At 39.9% G+C, this 26253-nt stretch overlaps 2 protein-coding genes across 4 annotated transcripts; one reads left to right on the top strand and one right to left on the bottom strand.

The window, feature by feature from the left end:
* Nucleotides 1-1292: 1292 nt before the first annotated feature.
* On the top strand, nt 1293-14623 carry gtpbp2a (GTP binding protein 2a). Of its 2 annotated transcripts, none has more exons than XM_072677601.1 (12): nt 1293-1674; nt 3219-3245; nt 4228-4412; nt 4903-5011; nt 5160-5357; nt 6069-6243; nt 9651-9927; nt 10131-10266; nt 10521-10579; nt 10696-10867; nt 10971-11135; nt 11540-14623. In XM_072677601.1, exons 1-12 carry the CDS (start codon nt 1480-1482, stop codon nt 11702-11704), a joined length of 1863 nt encoding a protein of 620 aa, XP_072533702.1. In that variant the 5' UTR covers nt 1293-1479; the 3' UTR covers nt 11705-14623. The 2 variants fall into 2 exon arrangements, with proteins under 2 accessions (XP_072533702.1, XP_072533703.1); XM_072677602.1 differs by having other exon boundaries at nt 9651-9870.
* Nucleotides 14624-16760: 2137 nt separating this feature from the next.
* polh (polymerase (DNA directed), eta) lies at nt 16761-22386 on the bottom strand. 2 transcript variants are annotated; one of them, XM_072676837.1, is made up of 11 exons: nt 22217-22386; nt 21971-22125; nt 21754-21888; nt 21070-21299; nt 20308-20480; nt 20119-20222; nt 19916-20035; nt 19191-19314; nt 19024-19089; nt 18736-18908; nt 16761-17922 (listed from the first exon to the last, which is right to left on the bottom strand). In XM_072676837.1, exons 2-11 carry the CDS (start codon nt 22105-22107, stop codon nt 17091-17093), a joined length of 2094 nt encoding a protein of 697 aa, XP_072532938.1. In that variant the 5' UTR covers nt 22108-22125; nt 22217-22386; the 3' UTR covers nt 16761-17090. The 2 variants fall into 2 exon arrangements, with proteins under 2 accessions (XP_072532938.1, XP_072532937.1); XM_072676836.1 differs by having other exon boundaries at nt 21971-22386.
* Nucleotides 22387-26253: the final 3867 nt, after the last annotated feature.

The raw sequence follows: 26253 nt of genomic DNA on the forward strand, positions 1-26253 counted from the left end.
GGTCAGGCCTCCGTGGCAGGCATTTTTTCCAAGATGTTGCTGATGAAGCTGTTTTGGGCCCTTAGGTCGGACTTTAGTTTAACAGGACTCTTTCAGGCGCCACCTTTTCTCCACCTCACCAGCTCAGTTTTAAAACAGTAGCATGCAGCTACAGGACTAATGTAGCTAACAAGTAATAGAAGCTCATACCCCACCAGTTAGCACTAAAGCTCAGAGACTTAAATAGCTAGCTATCAAACAATGGAAGCCACAAGTCACTGGTTCCAACTATGTAAGTTGTTAATATAGTTAGCAACTATGCTTTTGGGAAACACAGCCTAGTATGGTTCCAAAAAAATGTATATTTATTTTGTAATTCACCAAAAATCCATTTATGTTCCATGATCCAAATCTATTTTGGCACTGTAAAGATGTCATTTTCGAGCACTTTGTTTTTAGGTTTTTATTTGTGGAACCATTCTATTACATTAAGTACCAGAATATAAAAGGGTAGGTAGAATAAACTAGAAAAGACGACTTAAGGAGAAACCAAGTGAGTGACAGACTTTCGAACCAATAAAAACACTGCATGGGCGGGTCTGTATCAGCCTGACTCCGCCCCATGAATGGTTGGGTTTCACAGCACGAGCTCTCTCACAGGGGTAGAAAACAGTTCAATTGACATGACATTATGGTCGCTGTCCAATGAAAAACATGTATCTCCAAAATTATGAGTTTACAGGAGAACGCAAAAATGTTCTTAACTTTGAATACAAGCCAGTGTAAAAAATTGTCTATTCCAAATAATTTAGAGATTTTTTTTATCCAGATTTACTTACACAGTGTACAGAGCAGCTACAGGCCTCAAACCACGGATAAATCTAAAAACCGTCGAAATGGAGATAATTGTTTTTTATTGTTTTTTTTTTCATGATGAAATACTGTCATAATGTAGAGAGCAATTGCATCTAACAAACGTAAAAAACTAAAAATAGGGGAAATGGAGTCTGGATGCATTCTTTGAGGTGTAGCGTTAAAGAAAAAGACAGTCGTGTTCAGTGAATTAATGTAAGAACAATAAATATTTAAATAAAACATTAAGTATGTATAAAGACGAGTTTACAAGGTTTTGCATCACAAACGACACGGACTTTTCAGCAGCAGTTGCAGCATGATGAAACTAATGAATATTCAAATGTATCTTCCGGCCAATGAGTCGCGCCGCCTCATGAATATTACGTTTGTGTGACGTAGCTGCTTCCGCAAACTTGAAAACCCATCTGAGTTGTTTTGTTTTTTTGTCCGCGGGGGGATGTGGCCCCGATCCGCCGCTCTTTATTATGCCTGCTCTCCCTTCTTTTTGTCATTTATTTCTACCATAGGCACGTAGCTAGCTAAAGTTTAACTGAGTGCGAATGATTCCGTTAAAAGTAGTAAATAGTTTTTTTAGTAAGGCTAGTTATTCCTAAGCCGGCTGCTGTTTCAGGGTGCTGATCGGTAATGGATACGCGGGTATCGGAGCTTTTTGGTGCAGGTTCCGCTTTTAAAACAAGCTCTCAAGGAGGGGGGTCGGGTGTAAATAATGGTGCTGGAGCGTCTACGAAAAAAGCCATCTCAAAGAATGGCAAAAAGGCAAAGAATAGATCAGCTCGACACCCCAAACTAAGCAATAATCCACCTTATCTACCTCCGGAGGTGAGCCGAACATCTTCCCTTGCTCCTTCTTCTTCTTCACACTAACCTTAGCCAGTGTTAGCTCACATTACCGACTGTAGATTAGATACAGAACCATTTCAGCTAACGTTGACCTACGGCAGCCTTCTAGGTTTATGTAGCTAGCTAGCTGGCTACATTTAGCAGCACTACAGCTTGTAAGCTCACGTCAGTTTATGCGTTCAGCTAAATGAATGTATTTGATAGTGCTGACTAACGTTAACTTTGGTGTACTCTAGGTAAATGTTGTTAGTTTAAAAGAGAGAAGGGGTTCAGCTGCTGTGACTGAGCTTTAAGTTAAACGTGTGGCTGAAGCTAGCTAAACGGTAGTTTCGCTTGTAACCTTAAAGTTTTCGGAGTTGGGTATGTAACCTTTCAGGCTGGGTTATTATCGCGGGACACGTAGACAGTCTTCCTCAGCACTCAGATTTCACTCTCAAACGTTACTGACTGAAAACTGCTGCCAGGACGTCAGGTTAGACTGGCGAGAACATTACCTCTCAATCCGCTGACAGGTTTACAAAGGAAAAGGTAGAAAGCTTAATATGCTGGCTGGTTGCAGTCTGTAGGCCGATTGTTTATCTAGCCAGATACCTCACTGTCAAAACTGGACTGATGTAATGCCAGAGTAACAGCTGTAATTGTAGTTGACTCAGACTGAGGGCGGGATTTCCTCACCTTCCGCCAAAATGAACTGAACAAGAAAACAGTTTAAACGGCTAATTTTACAGAGTCTCCGAGCTGTTTACACTAATTATGTAAAATAAAATCAAGGTAGTCTGTATTGAAGAAACTGTAGACAAAGCAATGCTAGCTGGAGCAAGTAAAAGAAATTTTTTTTATCAGTTTATTGGTGTAAATGGTATTTTCCAAAAATAATTCAAAATAACATTACAAATATTTGTGTGAGAGATATATGCTCTTATGCTGTATTTGTATATTTGAAAAGATTGTATTTCTACCTGTAAATGTACCTGTAGTTGTACATTTTCCCTGCCCTCTGGTACGTGACCAAAAATCAGGCAGTGACTTTTCATATAAATGTCACCACAAAAGTGGTTTCAGAGTTTGATTCAATGTATTTGTTCCCTACACCAGCCAATAAACAGCTTCTAAATATAGGGAACTATTTAGTGATGTCAGTGGTATATTTATTCAGGTAACACTGAAGGTAAGGAGACTGGTGGCTGTAATTGCCAGTGATGTCATACGTAATAAATGGAGGTGGGTTTTCAGGTTGCGTGTATAACACTTTTACACTATATAACACTATTACAAACTACATTGTAATACATTTTCAGTCAAATCTAACATGGTCTAAAGTCTCCATGTCCAGTGAGTGTGCAGGTCATGTCTATTCTGTTGTTTCTCTTCAGATGTTAAGGTCTTTGTTACACTGCATGGCTATGTCTGTTCAGAGTGTTAGTTATAGGCAGTTTCATGCTTTGTGCCATTGAAAACTGAGCCACGGTGACCATTGTCTCAGTGCTATTCAGTAAGGACTCTGTACTTTCCTTTTGTTTCAGGTTGAAGAGGGGAACATAGAGTACAAGGTAAGCTTTCAGCACTTAACATCTCTCTTAATGGGTGTCCATCAGCTGTCTTACTGAAAGCTTCAAAGCTGTCTTGTGCTAAGCGAGCAGTTTTCATAAAGTAGAAAATCAACAATATTGTGCTCATTTTAAAGTTTGTTGGTTCACACAAACTTGTAGAAATGCACAATAATAACACATTGGTAATGCCGTACTTTTGCTTTACAAAATTAGAGGCATCATTTATTAATGTACTGATTGCACCCCAGAAGAGCAAATAATTGGTGAGTGATGCTGGGCAGTGCTTATACTGATGTTGATTTCTCTGTAATGTTAATTAACTTTCCTAATTTAGACTTGATGAGCATATATGTATTGCATCAATGTGGGTTTCTGCTTAGCCCACAATTCCCATATCTGTGCATCCCTGCAGACTTGTTTTGTTGGAAGCAGCCTAGTCTTACAAAGAAATTTTAATTTAATTAAATTAAATTAATTTTATTTTATAGGAACTGTTGGATTGCCTAAAAGGACATCTGCTGAACTTGTGTGTTAGCCAGTGTGGAAGCACATAGTTTCTTTGTAGTTGGTTGATAATGAGGACCTGTTGAATATTTAATTATGCATGAAATTATGCAGATCAGTTGTAAGACGTTTAATTTTTTTCACCAGTGTTGCTTTTTTTAATGTATCTTATTTTGTGATATGGATTTGTCATTAGTACATTTCAGTTTGGTTGCCCTAAACACTTGAATCTCTTGCACAGTAGCTAGGTGTAAAACATGGCATTTCCATAAATATTCGTAACCTGATGCCATGTTGTATGATCAGTGCTGTATTTAGCCCACAGCTGCTCTGCCTTCACATGTAAACAAAACACAGCCTGTAACTGTACTTTTTATTATACCTGTCTGATACTTGCCACTCTATTTAAATGTGTATTTTGGTTGATGAAAAACATGAATTTCATCAGTACACGTGTTTCTTGTCTGCTTTCTTGCAGCTGAAGCTGGTGAACCCCACACAGTATCGCTTTGAGCACCTAGCCACGCAAATGAAATGGAGGCTCCAGGAGGGCAGGGGAGAGGCCGTGTACCAGATCGGGGTGGAAGACAATGGGCTGCTGGTCGGCTTGTCTGAGGCCGATATGAGAGCTTCGCTCAGGACCCTTCGACGAATGGCTGAGAAGTATGGCTTTGTTTGTGTATTGACTTTAACATGTGCTAATGACTATATGCACGTGATATTATAGATTTAGAGTTGGGATGTCGATTGACTGATAAACAGAATTAGCAGGTTTATTGGTTTTGACAAAAATACCTGACCAATGCTGCTTTAAAATTAGTTTTGTAATACAATGTACACATACCTCTAATGTGAAGATGTCTTATGTTCATGTTCTACTGTTCAAAGACTTGTAAGTTTATAGTCATCAACTGTATTATGGATAGAATTGATAAATGCAAAGACAAATCAGTTTTTGACCCTGTTATTGGTCAGTGATATCATTTATCAGCAACAACATTTTTAGATCAGTCCAACCCTAATTTATAGTGGAAATTATATGCAGGTTTGATAATGATGTGTAATTACAATTATAAATGATGTCTGTGTAATTAGAGGGGCTACATTAACTTGGAAAACAAAGAGGCATCATTTGTTTCTGTTTGTGTCTTAGGGTGGGTGCCGACATTACAGTTCTCAGAGAACGGGAGGTGGATTATGAGTCTGAGGAGCCTCGGAAAATTGCAGAGGTCCTTGTCAGGAAAGTGCCAGATGACCAGCAGGTGAGTGTGCCTGTTGAAGATTAAATCCAGTCGTAATAGAATCTGTATGTGCTGGTTTATGACTGTGTCTACGCCAGTGAATAGCTGATTTGCATAGAACTGATCACACTAATGTTTTTTTATTTATTATTATTAACCGCATTCACAGTTTCTAGACCTGCGGGTTGCTGTGCTAGGTAACGTGGACTCTGGGAAATCCACTCTGCTAGGTGTGCTTACGCAAGGGGAATTAGACAATGGCAGGGGCAGAGCACGGCTCAACCTTTTCCGACACCTCCATGAGATCCAGACCGGAAGGACTTCCAGTATCAGCTTTGAAATTCTGGGCTTTGATAGCAAAGGAGAGGTGGGCAATCATTAATTGATCTATTAACCATAATCTGTTTAGATTGTTCTTGCAGTTCTGTGCAAAAGTCAGGTTTTTCAGGTCAGTCATTTGTTTAACATCCACTCAGCTGTTAAATAAACTTTCATTCAGTTGTGTTTTATGTTTTTGAGAAGATGTAAAGAAAATGCCTGGCAGACCACCAAAACTTCCCAACAGATAAATGGCATGTAAAGCCTTTATCTTTAAAAGAAAGAGGAGACTAAGCTCTCTCGCTTCAGTGAAAACATTCAAAGGTCTGTCCGTCTTACCGCTGTAAGAAGACAACTCAACGCTGTGGGTTTGAAAAGACATGTAGCGGATCAGGTTCAGAGTACAGACCTCAACATTCTTGAAAGGTGCCTAAGGTTACTTGGATGGCAAAAATCTGAAAATTCTCCATTGTCTAATAATGAACTTTGGAGGTGTGGATTCACTAAATACTAAAAGCCTGATTAGGCATCTGTGTTGTTTAAATAAATAAAGGGGGATCTCTGACTTTTGCACAGTTCGTTGTGTTTAATGAATTTTCCTGAAGACAGTTCTTGCTTTCATTTCCCAACCAGGAAGATGTTTGTTTTGGGTGGAGTAAAGCACTGCTTGTTGTTAATACTTAAGTGATAGTTATTTAAATTATGTTTCTTGCTATCTGTGACCTTTTTGGATTTGACAGCCTATCTTGTCTGCCTACAGGTGGTGAATTACAGCGAGTCCCGGACAGCAGAAGAAATCTGCGAGAGTGCCTCTAAAATGATCACCTTTATTGACCTGGCAGGTCATCATAAATACCTGAAGACTACCATCTTTGGCCTTACCAGCTACTGCCCTGACTTTGCCATGCTAGTGGTCAGCGCAAACACTGGCATAGGTAATTTTAAGATTAATCTAGACTACTGCAGGGCAAAGTGACAGAGTGACCTTATAATATTTAACATCTTGTATAGCTTATGTAATAAGAAATATCACATTTTACTCTTGACCCCATTCTGTGTATGTATATTTGGGCATGTCTCCCACTCACCCAAAATACTTTATCTGGCACTGGTGAGTGTCAGAGGATGGGGCCCATGCAGTCTGAGATGAGGGGGGGGGACTGTTAGTGCTCAGTAATCTGAACCCTGCCAGGCCAGTGCTGACTCTACACACCCTAAGATAAGACAAACCTAGAGTATAGGAGCATAATGAACAGAGACTTCTGGGTATCACAATGATATAAACCAAACCTCAGCATGACCTCTTAACATGATTCTTCAAATGCATGTTTATTTGTTGTTGTTTTTTTAATATAGTTTAAATGTAGACACAAAAATACATTAGAATTAGCTGCTTTGCTAAACCATAGTTTTAAATGTCAACATAGCAAATGGAATTTTTAAAATGCATTAATTGAATACAGAAATTTGTCTGGCTGAAATTCCATATTCAGTCAAGTTTGTTAGTCATTTGAGGTTATGACCAAATTTAAGTTAACATCTGCAACTTTAAAACTGAAGACTTAAAAATAGTACTGCTTATCTAATGTCTAGGCCATTTCTGTTATTTTACTAATTCCTGGTCCTGCTCACTCATCCAAAAAACATACACTCATGTTTAAATCTGTGTATTTACAGGCGGTCATTTTAGAGGAAAGGGTATTTGGGCAAGTGGGTCAGGCACAAGTTGCACAACCAGAAGTCTTAAAGACGAGAACTGGCATAGCACTAGAAACCCGACACTGGAATGTCACGTTATACATTATGCAATGGAAAAAAGATCTGTTGCTATGTAGAGTCTGAGACTCTGCTTTGCTCATGTGAAGAGGAAGGAATCACTTCGCCTTCTCATTCATACCCAATCCTTAAAAAGAATGAAAGCTTTTGGCCGTTTGTCAATCATTAACCTATTAGGGCAGATGCTAGCTCACTAGCACACAGGCATGACCCTCTGTGTTTGTTTTCAAGCTGTCAGGGAGGAAATCAGCTGAGTTGGGTGGGGGAGGGGGTAAACCTAAAGAAAGCAAGTCATAAGAGGGGGCTCCATGTCCTGGCCTGTTAAAGCTGTTGAAGGGGCAGGTTGTCTCATTCCTGCAGAAGTGTAGACTTTCACAGTATGTACAAAATATCACATGTCGATGACATTGCTCCCTATTGCTATTGCAGTATGTCTTGAGGGCTCTCAACTGGATGGAACCAATTGGAAGTTTTTTAAAAGCAAACAGATATAACACAACAATGAAAAGGCTTACAAGGATCATGCAACACAAATGTTTGACATCTTTTTGTATCCATTCATCACAAAAATTTTGAAGAAAAAATGTCTAAATTTTACATTGCTGTGCAAGTTTTTTTTTCTTCAAAATTTGTATTTTTTTAGTTTGGGCACATCATCAAATTGTTTAATTCAATGGTTCTAGTAAACGAAAGTCCTAGATTGTGTACCACACCTTTGCATGTTTAGCCTAACAAACTGCCCAAAGCCTTTTGCATGAGTTGACGGAAAGAAAATAACAAGAATTTTCCCAGGAGAAGCAAACTGAGTAGCAGACAGTGTTTACATCACATCATTTCTGAGACCACATGATAGGAATTTGACACAACTTTAACTTTTTGCTGTTACCAATATCTAGTTTCCTCAACATTTGTTCCTTTAGATAGTTTCCAGGTTGTTCCTGTTAGTGAATAGGTGCATTGCATGTAGGCACATATTTGTAACTTGCACTGCCTCTGCAAGCCACATGCCCTTATAATGATGTTATGTTTGTCCACCCCCACAAAACCTCTCTTGAATCTGTCTGCTCTCACAGCCATTGCCTACACACCTCTATGTCAACAACTAACCTCAGACCCATCATATTAACTCACCTTACAGACATGCCAGTGCTTTAGTTAATTACATCAGTTTAGTGTCATGCTTTGTAATGGATTATGTAGCAGACTTGCTGCAAGGTAATTTGCTTTGCAAGGTAACAGAGGTAAATGTTTTGAAACGTGATCCTTGTTAAGCTTACGTGTTGGTAGCTATGTAAAGATCAAAAGATCCAGTATCCTTAGAGCCTGCGTGGTTTAAAAGTCAAAGCTAAAAATACATCACTCAAACCTGAAGTTGAGGTGTTCTACATGCTTCCTCCTAACCCACAGAATCTATTCAAATTCAACACAGTAAGATCTTTGTTTAAAGCATGTACTGCATTAGGTTAGTTTCTTCACTGCGCATGTGATTCATAGTTTTTGCCGTATGGCCTGTTATAATCTTATTAATTGTTTCTGTGGGTTGACATTCCAAAATTATGTGGATTTCAAACATTGAATGAGGTTACATTTCAAAGCCTAATAATGCATAAACCCTTGGGGCTCTAACAAATATGCCAGAGTGTAATGCAAACACCTTTTCACTAAAGATAGTTGTAAAATTGACCACTTGCAAACCAAAGACGTAAGAGCTAGGCATAGCAAATTAAATTACAAGAGCAAAAGACAAGTGTATATAAAAATTATTTTAGATAAATGGCAATACATTTAAATATAAGGTAAAGGGAATATAAAGATTGACCGTAATTTTAGGGCCAATACCTATCGCAGACCATCTTTCAGCTCGGTATCAGCCGATTGCTGATACCAGTCAAGGGCAGTGGCTACATTAACCTTTCAATGCCTCATTGTTCAGGTCTTTTGAAATGTTCCTGCACTGTCTTTGGAGATTAAATGTACTTTACTTTTTGGAATCAGACATATTTAAAAACCCTATTTAACTTTATTTAACCCAACTGAAAAGGGCTGCTTATGCAACACTAACTGCTAAAGGAACTGCTTCCAAAGTGAAGAAGATTTACTTTCCGACTTTTGGTCAGGGTGAGCTGAATGTGGTTTGCACTGTTTGCTGTTTTGTGGAGTTAATTATCTCTGAAAGAAGCTAAATCAGTGACTGGATTTGATTGATTCTTGTCACTGACATATACCCTGAGCACAGGTTTTAGATTTGCTTTCTAGAGAGAAAGGGATGGTGGATATTGGACAGTGCTCTATTACTGGTTTATTCTAATGGCAGTGCTTTTCTATGAAAATTGTACTAGCTGTGTGTGCATCTTCAAAAGTAGCCAAATTCACAAATGAGAAGGTTTGTCGGTATACTTTTGGACTTATAGCATGTATGTTGACGAATCTTTTACATAAGACAATGTCTAGAATATGTTTCTTATGATGCATGATGGTCCCTCAAAATGAGAACAAATGATCTATAATTCTCACAATTCAGTCTCTGAGTATATTACCTGATGCCTGGTTCTCCTCTGCTTGTCAGTGGGCACCACACGGGAGCATCTGGGTCTTGCCATGGCTCTGAAGGTTCCTATCTTCATTGTGGTCAGCAAGGTGGACCTATGCACCAAAGCCACAGTGGAGCGCACTGTCCGGCAGCTGGAGCGCATCCTCAAGCAGCCCGGCTGCAACAAGGTTCCCCTAGTAGTGTCGAGCACAGATGATGCCGTCACTGCTGCCCAGCAGTTTGCCCAGTCTCCAAGGTACCTCACAGCTCTTAACACTACCTCAAACCATCCTGTCAACAACAATAAACCCAGGTTAGCCATGCAATCGACAGAGACGTTCTGTGCTCGGGTCTTGCTGGAATGATTTAACCAGTGCACTCCTTGACTTTCATCTAATAGGAAACTAAATCCATGTTTAGCTTTGCAACATTCATAATAATATAAAGCATTCTCACACAGATCTAAGTACAGTTAGTGTCCTGTGTCTGATCTTTTTTTATCTTTTTCTTTTTTAGCATCACACCGATCTTCACGTTATCCAGTGTGTCAGGGGAGAACCTGGACGTGCTGAAGGTTTTTTTTAACATCCTGCCTCCCTTAAGCAATAGCAAAGAGCAAGAGGAGCTCATGCAGCAGCTCACTGAGTTCCAGGTTAGTAAAAAAAAACTTAAGGGAAAGCTTAAAAAGCAAATTAAGGGAATACCTTGAAAATATGGGTACAAAAGAAAGCATTTTATAAAATAATTAATACAACTTGTTAACTGATCTCTATTGGGCTTCACTTATTTTTCATAAATTCTACCACACATTACAAAAATTATTTATTCTAGATTGTTCTAGATTCTTTGTTTATTACGATGCACCAGAGCCTTCTAAAATAAACTCTGTATTGATTGGTCCTATAGGTTGATGAAATTTACACAGTGCCTGATGTTGGGACAGTGGTTGGTGGAACTCTTTACAGGTATTCACATTTGTTACTACAGTAGTTACTTTTCTAGTGTTTGTATTTAACTTGTGTGTAAAGTCCCTTTTTTTAGTAAGGGAAACGTCCTAACTTCCCTTGCTTTGTGTGTGCAGTGGCATCTGCCGGGAGGGGGAGCAGCTGGTGGTTGGCCCCACGGATGAAGGCCAGTTTCGGGAGCTGATCGTTTGCAGTATTCAGAGGAACCGTTCTGCATGCAGGGTGCTCCGAGCAGGACAGGCAGCTACTCTGGCACTGGGTGATTTTGACCGCTCATTACTACGAAAGGTGTGTGTGTGTGTGTGCGTGGACTGAGCAGTCTTTTGAAAAGCATGAATATGTGTTACTTTAAGGAGCTCATTGATGTTTTGTCTTTGGCTCTGTGCTACAGGGAATGGTGATGGTGAGCCCAGAAATGAACCCCACCATCTGCTGGCTGTTTGAGGCTGAGATCATCTTGCTCTTCCATGCCAAAACTTTCCACAAGGGCTTCCAGGTGACTGTCCACGTAGGTAACGTGAGACAGACTGCCACAGTGGAGGCTCTGCATGGGAAGGTAAGGGCTTGATTGTGTCGTTGGCTCAAATCAGTTTGACTAATGGACAGATTACTCATTTAAGTCTGATTAGTTACCTCCATAATGCTGCCATCATTCGATGGTTGTGTTTTAAACAGAGTATTGTAGCGTACTGTATACTGTTGCAGTATCTAATGTATAGTGTATAGTAGTAAACTCTTTAACTTGCCCAGCGTAATACAATCTGCTACAGTGTACTTTTGTATCAACTGAACATGACTGAACATTTATAGAGTATTAAATAAAACTGTTTTTATCACTTCCATATTTCAGTACTTGCAGCCCCTTTGTCAGTCCTTACATGATGTTCTGATCCAACAAGGTGTTCAGGAAGCACAATTCAAAAAGACACTTTCTGTTTTATTTTTCTGTCTCTCTCTCAGGAAGAGCTGCGCACTGGTGAGAAAGCAGTGGTGCGATTCAAGTTCATCAAGCACCCAGAATACCTCAAAGTGGGAGCCAAGCTGCTCTTCAGACACGGAGTAACCAAAGGCATCGGACAGGTCACCAATCTGCAGCCTTTGTCCCAATATCAACAACACTCATAGAGTCCCCCTCGCTATCTCTCTCTCCCTCTCTTTCTATTTCCCAGCTCAGAGGACCTAGGCAGAGCCTAACATATTACAGATTCAACCTTCAGTCACCCTCAGATTTCTCTCTTTCTTATAACCCGATTTCCCTTCCTCAAAACACTCTCTTCTCTTTCTTGTTCACTCTCCCCTTCACCAAAGCCTTCACCAACCTCAAGCCTTTTTTTAAAAAAAAAGAACTGTATTATTTAAAACAACAGTCTGGTTTACAGGCTTTTTATTTTAGTAGCCTTGCAGTAGGCTTTGGAGGAGACAAGCTCCTGTTTAAGCTTGAACACACTGGCCACCATGTGAAGGTTAGATTTGAAGTGGAATGTCAAGGTGCAGTTTTTGGCATCCTTCTAAATATCAGCATTTTAATGTTGACGTTTCTTAAAAAGCAAAGTCCAGTCCAGTGGGAGGTGTGGCTAACAGTGATTAGAATTGACAGATTTAATTCTAACTAACTTTTATTCACATTTATTTGTGGTTGGCAGCATTAGTGAAATTGGTTGAACTTCTCCTTTAATGGCTCTTGATGAGCTACACTGAAAATGCAAAATACTCAAGCAAATAAGTATGAGTGAAGATTTTTTTCTTTGTTAGTTTAATGTTTAAAGGTGTTAAATGGAGGACTTGCACCCAACAGATGGCTTTACTTTCCTGGGAGGGAATTTTGAAGGGGTGATTTGCTCACATTTAGCAAAACCATGTCAAGGCAGCCCTCCAAAAGTCCACTGATGTGTTTACAGGCCAAAACAAGATGTAATGTAGGGTGTTAAGCATTTCTATGGCAGCTACAGTGGAGACGGAGTTACCTTTGTACATCAGCCAACTCCGTCACGCTAAATGCAAGCACTGTTAGCCTAAACTCTGAACCTAACAACATTTACTGTTGTCTCTGCGTTAAATGTGTAGCTTTTTTTTTGTACAGAGGCACTTTAATGCGGTGGCAGTCTCAAACTTTAAAGAAATGCTCCAGTGTTTTTCAAAATTATTTTAAATGGAAGCCACTTGGCAGCTGCTATAGTAGTAGCACTGTTCAAAATATGAAACCACTTTTGTTGCAAATGCATTAACAAATGATGCTAGGAAAATGAGTGAGAAAGCTGTACAGCATTGAGCATTAAGTTCTAATAAAATCAACTTTCAGAATCCATCATATAAGTAGGAAAGATAACTTGACAAAAAATATCTTGTACACCTATGAGCTCATGCAAGTCTCAACTGGGATACACAAGAAAACAGGACTCATTTAACCATTCTTTAATTGATCCAAGATCCAGTCCAGTTGCTTGTGTGTCTATTGTAGGTGCTTTCAAGGTTGGACAGGCATTGTTTTCAGAACCATCGTTAAAACTTTCTGTGACTTGTGCCCCAGAAACCCTTTTGTGGGTTCGGCCCAAGTGGGATAGCCTTTGTTTTGATGTCTTGGTCTTGATGACCCTTGGTGCTTAAAACACTGTCCCTACTTGGACCACTGTTGGCCAGGAGCATCCCACAAGCCTTGCTGTGTTGGAGATGCCCTGACCCAGTAGTCTGGCTCCAACAGTTTGGTGTTTGTCAAAGTTACTCAGGTCTTCACGACTGACAATTTCTTAACATCCAACATGTTAAGTGTTCTGTTACCTATTAACAAAAATTCCAGACCTTGACATGTGCTGTAATTACTAGATAATCAATGTTAACCACTATATAACCACTCAAGTGAAAATGTGAGTGGTTTAAGTTTTGACTTATCATTTAGTAACACACATTGAACAAGCAATTTGCTTCAGGAGGTTTGTTTTTGTATTAGGCTACCAAGTATGGGAAACTGTGCAATACGCATATAGCAGGATGGGCAAACACTGGAGTATTCCTTTAGGTGGTTGGCTTTAGGCTCTAGTAACTAAATGGTTAGGTTGCCTGTGCCTGTCTCTCTGTATCACTTCATCGGACAAGATTACAAACTTCACCCTGCCGTAGTCACACCTTTTAAATAATCACCTGATATGTTGTGTTCTTGTCTACACTCAAGTGCTTTAGTTGCTCAGGAAAAGTCACACGCTCCTAGAACGCATTCCACATCTGCGTAAAACCTCACTCCGCTTCCCACTCACTCAAACGGAAGACAAGTAGAAGAAGAATTTGATGTTGACTTCTGCTCTTTTAAATGGTTCCAACTCTCCTCAAAAGTGTGTCCCCACTGCTCTTTTACAGATTATGCAACAAGGATTTGTGGGCCATGGAGAGGCCTTTTCTGCTGTTCTATCACTGTCCAGATATGTGTAGTGTTGTTTTTTATAGGTTACTGATCATACAATGTTAAACCGAGGGGCTCTGCTGTAGTGCCTTGTGTACGATGAAAGCCTACATACAGCTCTTTCAGACCCTGATTTGGTGCTACACCTTTTGATATTAAGAAGACGAAAACATACTTTCTGAACCCCAAGACCTCCGTCTTAAGAGCTGCGGCTGAAGCCGGTTCACGCATGTCTAGGTTGACTTACTTAGTACCACTTTAGAGCACATGTTAGTCTGTTCGTACTGTTGATCTCCTGTGTGCTTCTTGTGCAATTTTAGAGTAAAAAAGCAAAAAAATATATATATGAATGTATTTAAACCAAAAACATTTAAAGAGGAAAATGTAGATTTGACATCAATCTTTGTTTTACGAATTTGTAGTGGTTTCTAGTTTTATTCAGACACCTATTTTTGAATTGCCTCGTTTATATTGATATACGTCACTTTCCTGGCTTCACATGCAGGAAAAGGTATTTGTGTTTTGAGATCTTTTTGTTTTGTTTTTTTAAATAAATATTTTAAGATTTTAGCCTTATTAATGATTTTGAGTATTTATGTACAAATCTGTTTGTATATTATGTTGTACATAAATAAAATGTTTGATTTATTCCATCAGTGTAGTTTGTCTTCAGTTGTTGTTGAAAAGAAAATCTAAACACTTAGAGATGTTGTTGTTGATGATGATGATGTTGATGATGTTGATGTTGTTGACCTGTATGGTGGGTGCCTGACCGTTTAAATGATGAAACAGACTGTCAGTCACAGCCATTAACACCAAAAGCAGAGGTAAAGCCCTACAATCATGAAAGTGCTGGGTTCCCCACTCATTGTTGCACAATGACAATACACAGTCACTGCTGTCTGATGCAAATGAAGAAACAAATGTCACCATTCATACAAACAGACTTTAAGCATGTCTGCTCTACACAGCAGAAGACAGTTAAGCAATCCATACATTTAACCACTTAAGGGTAATCATCAAGCTTGATGTAGGTCAAAGTGTTTAACAGCAGTGGGTACCAGCCCTGCTTCTGGAGATGAACCTTCATGCAGACCTTGCCTCCTAATTTACCCCACCTGCTCCATTTAATTGTTGCCTTCAGAAGTGTCCTTAAGGAGTTGTAGAGGTAGATGAATGTAGTTTTATCTATGTAGCATGGCGGTTAATACCTGCTACACTACACCAACCACTTTATTATGCTTTTAAACAAAGCAAGCAGTTGGTCAGTGTCTTTTAAATTCCAACAACATGAAAACATCCCCAGAAAAGCGATAGAGATTAAATAATGTCATATTGCCCACCTCCGCCCTTACTGTTAAGACCTCTATTCCTTAAAAGAATGTAGAGTACACTGAGAATATGATGTATCAACTGAATGGAAATGTTTTATTAGGGGCAAAAATGACAAATGGACAGATCCTGCTAATAAGTCACCACTGTTGCACTGTGTTGTCATATGGTTGCTCTAAAAGTATAATACTAAGTCACACTCTATCAAAAGATGGAAAGGCTAAATCTATAATTGAGTTAAATGAGATGAGGAACAACCATTTCATGTTGCAGCAATTGGTCCAATAATTAGCGATTATTAATAAAAGAAGCATTTTGTTGGATTTAGACATTTTAATAGCACTGGACATGTAGACCAAATTGAAGGTTATATGTATTTAACAGTTAGGTTTCCTTTGAAGAGGCTTAAAAAAGTTTTGAACAAAAAGAAAGTGGCTATAGGAAATGGAGTTTTGCTGAGTGCTTATTATTAGTCTTTCAGTGCGAGAGCGACCAGCTTTAACACCTTCACAGCAGTAGGCCACAGAGGAAATGGCCTGTTTTTCTCACATTCTAAAGCTAAGGCTAAAGTCTTTTAGACCAATGAAATTCTAAAATAGTCTTTCTCTACTTTGTAGAGGTTATTTTCACTTCTTTCACACTACTTTACACTAAGAATCAAGAATTACTCAAATATTTATGTAACAATTAGACACCATCAACTCGATTTCAGTTTAATTGATAATTGATTGGTGTGAATGAGCCTGAAGACTGCCATAAAAACACTCTTCACACCATCAAACCACCTCAACCAGCCTAGACTGTTGACACAGGACAAGGATGACCCATGCTGTTGGCAACAAATTCCGTCCCTACCACCTGTGTGTTTCAGCAGTAATTGAGATTGACCAATACCAGGCTTTGGTGTTCAACTGTCTAGTTCTGGTGAGCCTGTGCCCACTGCAGCTTGAGCTTTCTGTTCTCGGCTAACAGAAGTGGCACCCAACATGGTCTTCTAGCTCATGCGTTTCACCCATTCCACTGTTCTGAGTTTTCACAAAAAAGTAAGAGGCAATTCCTTTTCAACAGCCAGAACAGATGTTCAACATCAGTGCAGAAAAATCTGGAATATTTTAATTGAAACCTGGGAATAAACAGAATGGTTCAGAATTTAAGATATGTTAAAGGCCAAGAAATAATAATCTATTGTTTTATTTATAGGTTAGTATTCAGTTATGTAATGTTAACACCTACTAAAAAGTCAAGATAATTAATAATATATAATTATTTCTTGAGGTTTGTGTTGTCAACATTTTACTGGTGGCCTCAGACATTTGGATCCACTGCACAACTGAGCAATTATTTTTTGTTCTACCATTGGTTGCAGTTGAAGTGCTTTGCCCCCTAGTGATGGTTAATAAGAATCACAACCCACCCCTGACAAACACAAGAATCAGATGCATTCAAAAATACCCTTTATTAAAATTTTAAGTTAAGTGGATTTGGTTTAATGAGGTTAGAATATATGAGAGAGACATTTTACATAGGCAAAAAACGTGTTAAAATCATTTTGTTGCATTACCATAGTCAACAGTGAAACTGCAAAAATGCATGATTATTTAGGAACCTTTTTTTTTTACATTTTAAATATGCATGTTCACTGCCTTCATGACTGAGCAGTCTGTCAAAAGCCCATTTGATTATTTCTAAACGTGTGACTATAAGGGACTATGTAAAATTGTAAAAAAAAAAAAAAAAAAAGAAAAGAAAAGAAAAAAGAAAGTGCTTATGGCAATAATTATCTTGGAGTTATGACTTCTTGAAGAAAGAATCCAAAGTAATAGTCTCTGTTGCTCTGGCTCGTTTTGGCTGCGGTCCAGCCTGGGTTTTGGATCTGCTTTTGCCGCGTGAAGACAGTGGTGTTCCAGCCCTGAGGAGATCACTGGCAGAGGCAGAGGATGACGAAGCTGACGAAGAGGAGAAAGACTTCTGCAGGTCGAGTGCAAAGTGATAATCATGGTGTTCCGGCATTTCCCACACCAGCACTTCTTGTCCACAGCGTTCACAGGTGTGGAAATCCTCTCTGGTGTCTTTAAAGTCTGCGTGCTCAGGCAGGCTCGCACTGCCTTGCTCAGCTTCGACCGACAAAGAGTAGGACCCACCTGAATGGTCCTGAGGAACCCTCTCAGTCAGAGTTTTTTCTGAGTCAGCACTGGTCTCTTTCACCCAGTCACACTGTTTGCTACTTGGGAGTCCAGTCTCCACTTGCAGGTTTTTCTCCAAGCTCTTCCTTTGGAAAAAAGATGAAATTGATGTTTTAGACACTGCTGCTTTCTGGGGAGAAGGACTAGAGAGGTTCTGAGAGATGGCTGATGGAGGAGGGCAGGAAGACCACGCATGGTCATCAGGTTCTTCTTTCTTCAGATTTTCCTCTGCCTTTTTCTTTTTGGCAGCTTTTTGGAAAAGGGTCTGGATTGCCCCTGGTTTCTTTGTCGTTGGTTCTGTTTCGGCGGGGGACTGAGTGGAGCCCAGAAGAGACTGTGTTGGTGCCACATCACTGCTGAGGAAACTGACAATTCCCCCTAATGAGGTGTCATTAAACTTACTGGCAGACAGATGGAGACAGGTAAGGGCAGGGCTCCTACAAAGAACAAATCAGATAATTACTCCTAAGCTTGACTAGGTCCAGTCTTCTGTAAAGGCAACATTTTATTCAATGATGTAGAGTAAAATCAGTGTCTGACTTTGCTGAACAGCTGAACATAAGTGTTGACTGATGTTTTTGGAATGTTTCTCAGCAATACATATTGGAATCGCTGTGTGATAACTGAAATATTTAGTGTCATGTATAAAATTTGGGACAGATTGTGGTCTAGCAGAAACTGCTAGATAGAAAGTCCCTCATTGGACTTTCTATCTAGCAGTTTGAACTGCATTCTGCATTGGTGGAATCTCCTTCAACTCAATTTAATCTGATTGGATGTTATCAGTCATTTAAAGCTCCAGCCGTAACCTAACACAGTACCAACAAGCTAGCGTGCTATTCACAACATAACTATACAATAAAATTTACGATGCAATCTTAATGTTTGTTACATCCCTAGTGAACAGAACAGTGATAAATGTGTTGGTTGTTGTTTAAGCATCACCTAATCATGTAATTTTGGAATTTTAGCAGATAGCTGACAAAATGGACCTCTATCTTTGTACTGTTTACACAGTCAACAGTGTGCCACATTCATCAAGGGGAAAAAACAGTTGTTAAATATTCAGTAGAGCACAACAAAAGGTAATTATTACTAATAATATAATTATCGATCATCCTCAATAATTCTACAACATGCAAAAACTAAAACATGTTTATTATAAATGCTGCCTCAACCCTTCATTTTTTTTTTTATTTACGTTTGTTATGCACATTTAGGTTGATTGTACTTTTAGATGTAATACTCACCATGCCTCCTGATGGCTGCCGGCAGTGTTAAGGCTCTTAATGATGGCTAAGCTGTCAGCAGATATTTTAGAGGCTTCATAGCGTGCTAGAGCACAGCAGCGGGAGAAACTACATGGTTTTTTATTTCCAACCTGACGAACACCCACAGTCAGCAACTTGGCCACCCGACCATTCTACAGAGGTAGGGGAAAAAAACAAAAAACAAACAAAAAAATTCTTTATAATAGTAAAAGGTAAGAAACACTGAAAGCAGTGAAAATGCTTTAAATGCCAACAAGGTTCTCTTACCATTTCTCGATCCTTATTCAATCTCTCCTCTAGCTCCAGGGCAAGCTGGTACAGCCAGTGCTGGACCTTGTCAGGAAGAAAATGAAAAAGATCAATAGTACCTCTATGCAAAACAGACTGTATAAATAATGAATAAGCATCTTTGTACATTAGGTTTTTTTTTTTACCTGGCCTCTTGTAGCTAGGGCTGTCTTTCCTGCAAAGTTCTTGCTACAGCCGATGGATTTAGGGAGCTGTCTTGGCTTCACTGGCTCAAACTCAATTCCTCTGCAAATGTCGTACAACCACTGCCTAAAACACAATACAGCATTCGATTCAAAATGCTCCATGCAGCCTCTGACATTTACAAGTGTTAGATATACTCTTGATATCTTAGGTTGAGCAATAGGTGATTTTTGTTACCTTGTTATTCAGTACAGTGATATCTGGTTAGCTACAATGAAAATGTCTCTTGTCTATCAGTAGGTCCATCTCCTGCTCACTCAAATAAGCTTCATTAACAAATGTTAACCACTTATATGACTGTAATTTCATAATGATGGCCATTATGAGACTAGTTATTCCTGATTACTGGTTAAACCGTGCCACTGAAAGAGCTTCTGTGCCATTACCAGTGCTGAAACTAATACTTGAAACTAAAAACTAAGGCTTTCTATTGTATAAACTACTCCCCCTTTTAAGCTAGAGTATAATAATTCACTAAAATGTGATCTTGGTGACAGCTCAGGTGTTTGTAATTTCATCACAATAAACAGATCTGGTGTGCTGTAAAGGTAGTGACATTTCCAAATATTAACGACAACTGTTCTATCTAAATCACTACACTGTGCGAGGCTGTAGCCCCATTTAATTTAACATCAAACAAGCAGCTTTGCGGATCCTTAGCTCTTACCCCGTCTTTTCTCCAAAATGCTCCTCAAGCTGGGCGCGTGTGAACTGAGTCAGCTCTCCCATCTTCTCCACCCCCAATGTCTCTGTGACAGAAACCCCCAGCTTTCCCCCCAGGTTGCGGCTGAAAGACAACCAAAAAGATTCATCATACACGGTCACTTTGTAACTTAACAACCACTCAGTTATATTTGTGAGGAATCTTACATTTTACTGATGGGAAGAGTCCTGAAGAGTTCGGGTACTGATCCTAAAGGCAGGACAGTCTGGCGATTGGGCTTGTTGAGGCCACATGCAAGTTTGGCTAAGACCTGCAAAGTTGATTCATTTAAGGCTACAAGTGAACAATACCTGGCAGTAATGTGAAGGTGTCTGATATAAAATCAGAATAATCACCTTGTTATGAGAAATGCCTGCAGAGCAGCGGAAACCAGTGTGTTCCTCCACAGCGGCCCTCATTTCCTCCACAATCAGTGCCCCCACAGCCAAACACAGCTCTGCACAGTCCGACTGAGAACTGGGGGGCAGTGAATCCAGCCAATGCCGCAGACCCAGAGACCTATGCTCCTCTGTGTTTATACACAACGGAAGTATTAATTAAATACCAGCAATTAGATGCAGCAACGGGTGTAATCTTCATCTTCACCACTTAAAGAAATAGTTTATAGTTTAAAAAAATCTAATTTGCACAATTCCCCCTTCTAAACCTGCAGCCAAGACATGTTTGCCGCCCCACGTTTTTTTCCTTTGTACGGAAGCTACACAGCTAATGTACCTAAAGTGATGGAGAAGGTATTGGATAGTAATAGTAGGTAATCATAGTGTAAATCTACTTTTGGGTGCTAATTTTAAGTGTCTCAAGGACAAATACCTTGTTTTTACTGTTATAGTAAGGGGAAAAAAACATCTATCTGCAATTGTACATCTATAAAAACAGAAATTGGGATGGATTTGATCTGTACCCATGTCTATTTGTCTGAATAACATTAAAACCTAAGGAATGGAACTTAAAAAGCCTAACTTCAGGTTTAAAACATTCACTGGGCTGAAGAGAAGGTTGTGTAAATCTGACTTCTTGCCTAACTGAAAGCTCAGGATTCTTAAAAAAAACACATTCCACAACTGGTGCACTGTCCCTTTCCATTTGAGATGACACACCTTTATCCCCCAGCACATCTCCAGTTTGTGGGAGCTTTGCGGTGCCAAGAGGAAAGCCTTGGACATAAGTGGCCTTCAGAAGGTGAGGTTCAATGCGTTCCGTCATCAGATCTTTCAGTCTTTTCTGTACACTGGCAGTAAGGTCCATGTATGCTTCGTCAATACTGGCTCTCTCAACGACTGCAAAGCGGGACATGACCTCAATTACCTCCACGCTGGCTTCCCTGTAACTGATTGCAAAGACAAACTTTAAGCCACTTGACTTTGTGGTTAAAAAGCCCCAGTGCAAAATAATAATAATAATAAATAATAAATATAATAACAATAATGGGCTGTCATAAAAAGTACTTTTATTTTTACTTTTGCTTGGTAGACACATTGATGCTCTTAAAGCCTGCCAATCCACCCACTAGCAAATGTTTACATATATCATGCTGCAGAAAGAATCCATTTGAAGATGGTGACCACTGATGTTATTATTGAGATGGAGAAAAGTAGACCTCAGGGCTGTGTGTTGCTGGAGGCTAAACAGTGAGGAACACTGCTAGGACACTAGATCTTTCTGAGAATCATGGCTGTACAACTGTGTCAGAAATATCAACACCAGGGTCTCAATAAAGATTTCAGGGGGCGAGGGTCGTGCCTCCTCTGCACCATGGAGCCAAGTGAAGTTAGCTAACTTACTGGGTCAGATCAGCCTTGCCATGAGACTCTCTCACTCTCGCGACCTGAAGATCTGGACACAGTTTCTTGGCGTCGTCTGCCCACATATTTCTGGTGACGCCGTGGGCCCTGGCTTCATAACTGACTGCTATGATGCTGAAAAACAGCGACAACGTCGGTGACTGAAAATCCAAGAGTTAAAAAAGAAAATACAGTCGACCGTGCACCATCCCCTTACCCGCCTCCTTTCCAGGTCTTGTACTGAGCTACAACGCAGGGCTTATTCTTAAGCTCAGGGTTTATTCGCTGCTCCACCTGCACGTAAAAACAGTCCATATCCACCAGGGCGACCACTCTCTCCTTACCGAACTCCATCACACCGAGCCGACAGCCCTGGAAAGGCCGATGTGTAGATACATTAACTGATGAGCAGCTCTAAAGCTTCAAGTTAGCATGTCGTTAACAGTTAGCACTAGCTAAGTACCTCCTCACAGAGGAAAAAGCGGGAAAATATCAAAGCCCTGACATAATAGGTTTCGACTTTATGACATCACAATCATGTGTATCAGAAGTCGTTTATGACCACGATGACATTCGGAACAATACAAGTTTCCGCGGTACGAAGTTTCGCGCGGCTACAAGCTCTGGCTCAACTTCTTCTTCTTCTCCCTGGTGAAACGATCTGCTACAAACTGCGCCATCTACAGTCTGAGAGAGGGACCATAACAGATGCTGCCTTCAACGCTGCCTTTAGATTGGGATTCTGTAGAAGTGATTTTGGTCTAAAGCAACATGAATATCCCGGACCAAATGCTTTTTTTTTGTCTGCTGAAATTTTCATCAATAGATTATCCAGAAGTGCTAACTGTTTTCTAGTGTTCAGTAAGTAGTAAAGGCCCTCGCACACCGGTCACGCCGCGCAATTAAGCGCCGGAGTGAAAGCGCCAATCAACACTTTATCCGTGAGTCCCTTTAAAAGTTGAAACTGACTTCCAGCTCAGTTCAGTGTAATTAAAAGATCATAATTTACTCACTAACACTGTTTCCTAACTAAAATATAGGGGAGGTCAAGTTCACATTGGTCACATTGTAATGTTTGCTAGCTAAAGCGGTGTAACGGACGATTGAACTCGTTTCACAGAGTATTTATTATCTAACAGGTTCAGGAGGACTTGATAACTGAAGAGTCAACGGGACTAAGAAAAAAATATTGATTATTGATAACAGATGATATTGGGCCTGACAAAGGGGAAATAGCTGCTTTGCTAGTACTACGTCAGACGATTCGAAGAAAATAAGAAATGGCAGGAACATAGCTAGTGTTTATACACAGCTAGGTGCTTAGAGGCTTAGAGCGCTGGTCAGAAAGAAGAACTGCTGTCACTGCTTGGGCCAGACATCCCAAGCTAGTCCACCAACTACATGACTCTAATTGGTCCAAAAGAAGAACCTCTGATTTTAGTTGTTGTCTGTGACTAGTGGCATATATTTGTGGGTATTTTCCCACTTCTATGATCAGCTTCTTCTTATCTGTCACCCACAAGGGAGTTTCTTGTGATCAAGAAGGGACGTCGTTAAGCTATAGAGAGCCGGACACTCCAAGTGAAACGTTTCTGTTAAACTGGAATTCTTGGCTTTCATGTTAGATAGATTTTAGGTCATATTATTTTTGTGGTATTGTTTTGATTTTATTTAAATGTAATAAGAAGTGGAATTGAACAGTGCTGGGAATCCTTACTGATCATTACTGAGAAGTTTTTTATCTCGATAAATCGTTGCGATTTAGCTTTATTTATTAAATGTGAATCACATATTAGCAAGTAAAACGATATAATATTGTTGTTGCTACGCTGGAATATAAAGCCGATACCAACAGGTAAAGCTAGCTGTGGTGCACTTGCTATCTGCTATCGAGCTAGTTCCTTTAGCGTGTGTTAGCTCGCTAACAAATTTTAGCAACACTTATCTACGCCCTATCCCCCTGACACGTCATCTCTTCTGACTGTTCCATTGGGCGAAATTGTCCACGTGATTAATTGCCCATTCCCAATAGAAATTAAATGAAATATATGTTATATAACTGTGTTCGTTTATTAACAGGGTTGGTGTTTACCTTTTATCAAATTACTATTTTTGTGAACCTTGTGGAGCAAGATCAGCGAAACTAGTAGCAGAACTGGTTAACTAGTAGTATGCTAGCAACATCGGCTGACTAACAATTATCAAGATGGCTAAAACAGTCGAGGGGGATGAGCCCGGCTGTCTAACCTCTAGTGATTTGCGCTGATACTCCCATAGTACAATACTCATTGTACTCCTAATATATTAACGCTTAATAAAATACAGTATTAAATAGGTCCAGCCTTTGTGTCACCCCACTGTATACTGTTTACTGTCCAGTGTCTGCTGTATTCCCAGTTTATTGTTTATTGAATTGTGGTTTATGTAGTTTATTGTGGTTTGTGTAGTTTTTGTCTGTATTTGTCCTTTGCTTGTCCGGTGGTCAGCTGGTTTTGAATGCTCCCTACCTGAACAGTGCCTAGGTAGTCCGTGCGTGCATAGGCAGCTCAATTGCCTCAACTGTATGTCATTTACCTGCTCATGTAGTGCTTCTTCTGAAAATCTATAATATGGAAATTCATCTTGGCTGCAGTAACAGTATCCTCTTGTAGGACTACACTAGATGTTTGAATGCAGTCTGGTACTGGTGTTGGATGATTAGTTTTGGATTACAAACGTACAAATAGCTGAGTTTACTAATTACATAGGGTGTCTTTAGTTACCAGAGGTTATTTTAAACTGTTTTTATTATATATATTATATTCCAAAACAAGATTTAAAGATTTGATTTAACGAAAAAGGAAGGCAGACTGCCACGTGCAGTGCCTCATTTGGATGTGTTTGAAGTCTTGGAGCTTGACTTCCCTACGTTTCTCCTACAAATGGGCCTTGAGCTTGTTTGGAGGTTCTAGCAGGGGAGTGCAGCTACTTCTATACCAACGATGCTCGTCCGCCGGGGAGCCTGTCCTCTTCCACCGAGCGCGGAGCTTCGGGAGGGACACACATGGAGCGGTGAGGGAGGAAGGGGACACCCGCCTAGCCAGCCAGATCAGCCGAATCAACCCTAGCGATCAATGGGGTGACAGATGTCGCAGCCAGATCGCCCTCACATCCGAAAGTTGGTGTGTCCCGGGTTAGTATATATACCCGCGTATGACCCGAGGATTCTCGCTCATGGTGAAGACTTGTTGTTTTTCTTTAGGATAAACAGGATAAATACACGTTTTACCAAACAAACACATGTTCTCTGTTTAACGGATATGATATTACTGTTAAAATAATGTGATTATCGAAATGTTTTCTCATTTCCCAATATGCTCTGCGGCTATGCATATCTCTTGTGCGTCATTGGTTGATCAGCCGAGTTAGGACCGCCTTAGAGGGCGCGCGCGGAGCTGCCTCGGCTAGTCAGAACGTGAGTGTGACGTAAGCGGTTTGCATTTAATACTAAAGAGCTACGTAATATAGATAAAAGTATTTCCCCCTTTCTGGACACGGACTCAATGTTCTGAAAATGTTTTGTTCCTAAATGCAAGACATAATTCTCTAGACCTTCAAGACCCAGTGAACGTCTGGAGAGATGACAGGGTAACAGACGCCTTTGTACGAAATCTAAGCGATACTCCGTAATGTACGATACTCCTCTGTATCAGTTATTCCACGTGATTACAATTGTGGCACTGCAGATGGGGCAAACTCTTCAAGTTCCTTCCAGTATTTTTCTCTACTGTTTATTTGAAGCGATATGGGTGCTTACGCCTCAGACGATAAACCGGATTGAGAAAGGTAGCTAGCTAGCTTTGATACTCTAATATTGAGTAATTTGAAATGCACGTTTTGCATAAAGTTTGCTCAGGTTTAGGTTCAGTGAGTGCAGTCTTAACGGCAACGCTGAGGGGACATTATTGCCCCCATGTGGTGCAGGGTGTTGTAACAGTTCCATGCCCCTTAAACCAGAAAACCCATTAACTGACTTTAGTCTTGTGTAGTAACTCACATGCACTTACCGTTATCATCTGCTAGAGTGATTAAGGGTTTCAGAACATCCTGCCTATAGTTTTATGTAGATGCTATATTTATAAATGATATAAGCTTATGTGGAATATTTCGATTGGTCTAAACCTGATAGAGGGGTCACAGGTCCAGCAGAGTTTATATTCCCCTGATGATTTACTGAGGACAGTGGGCGTTATTTTTATCTAGAGAACTAGCAAAATTCCAGCGAATTAAACAGTACAAGGTTATCATGTGCAACTCAATGTATTCAGTATTCAAACATCTACAGATGATGACCCCAACCTGACCCCTCTATAAATCATCGCTCTTATCATTTTTAGCAGTTTTATCAATCTGAACAGTTTACCTGAATGCTATTGGCTACAGTGTCATACATATTTAATAGATGCCGCTTTTCATTGGTTGAACGCAGCTCTGATGTTTATATAAGTTCTGGCACTTGCG

Source organism: Salminus brasiliensis, chromosome 4, assembly GCF_030463535.1.
Source record: "Salminus brasiliensis chromosome 4, fSalBra1.hap2, whole genome shotgun sequence".
NCBI lineage: Eukaryota > Metazoa > Chordata > Actinopteri > Characiformes > Bryconidae > Salminus > Salminus brasiliensis.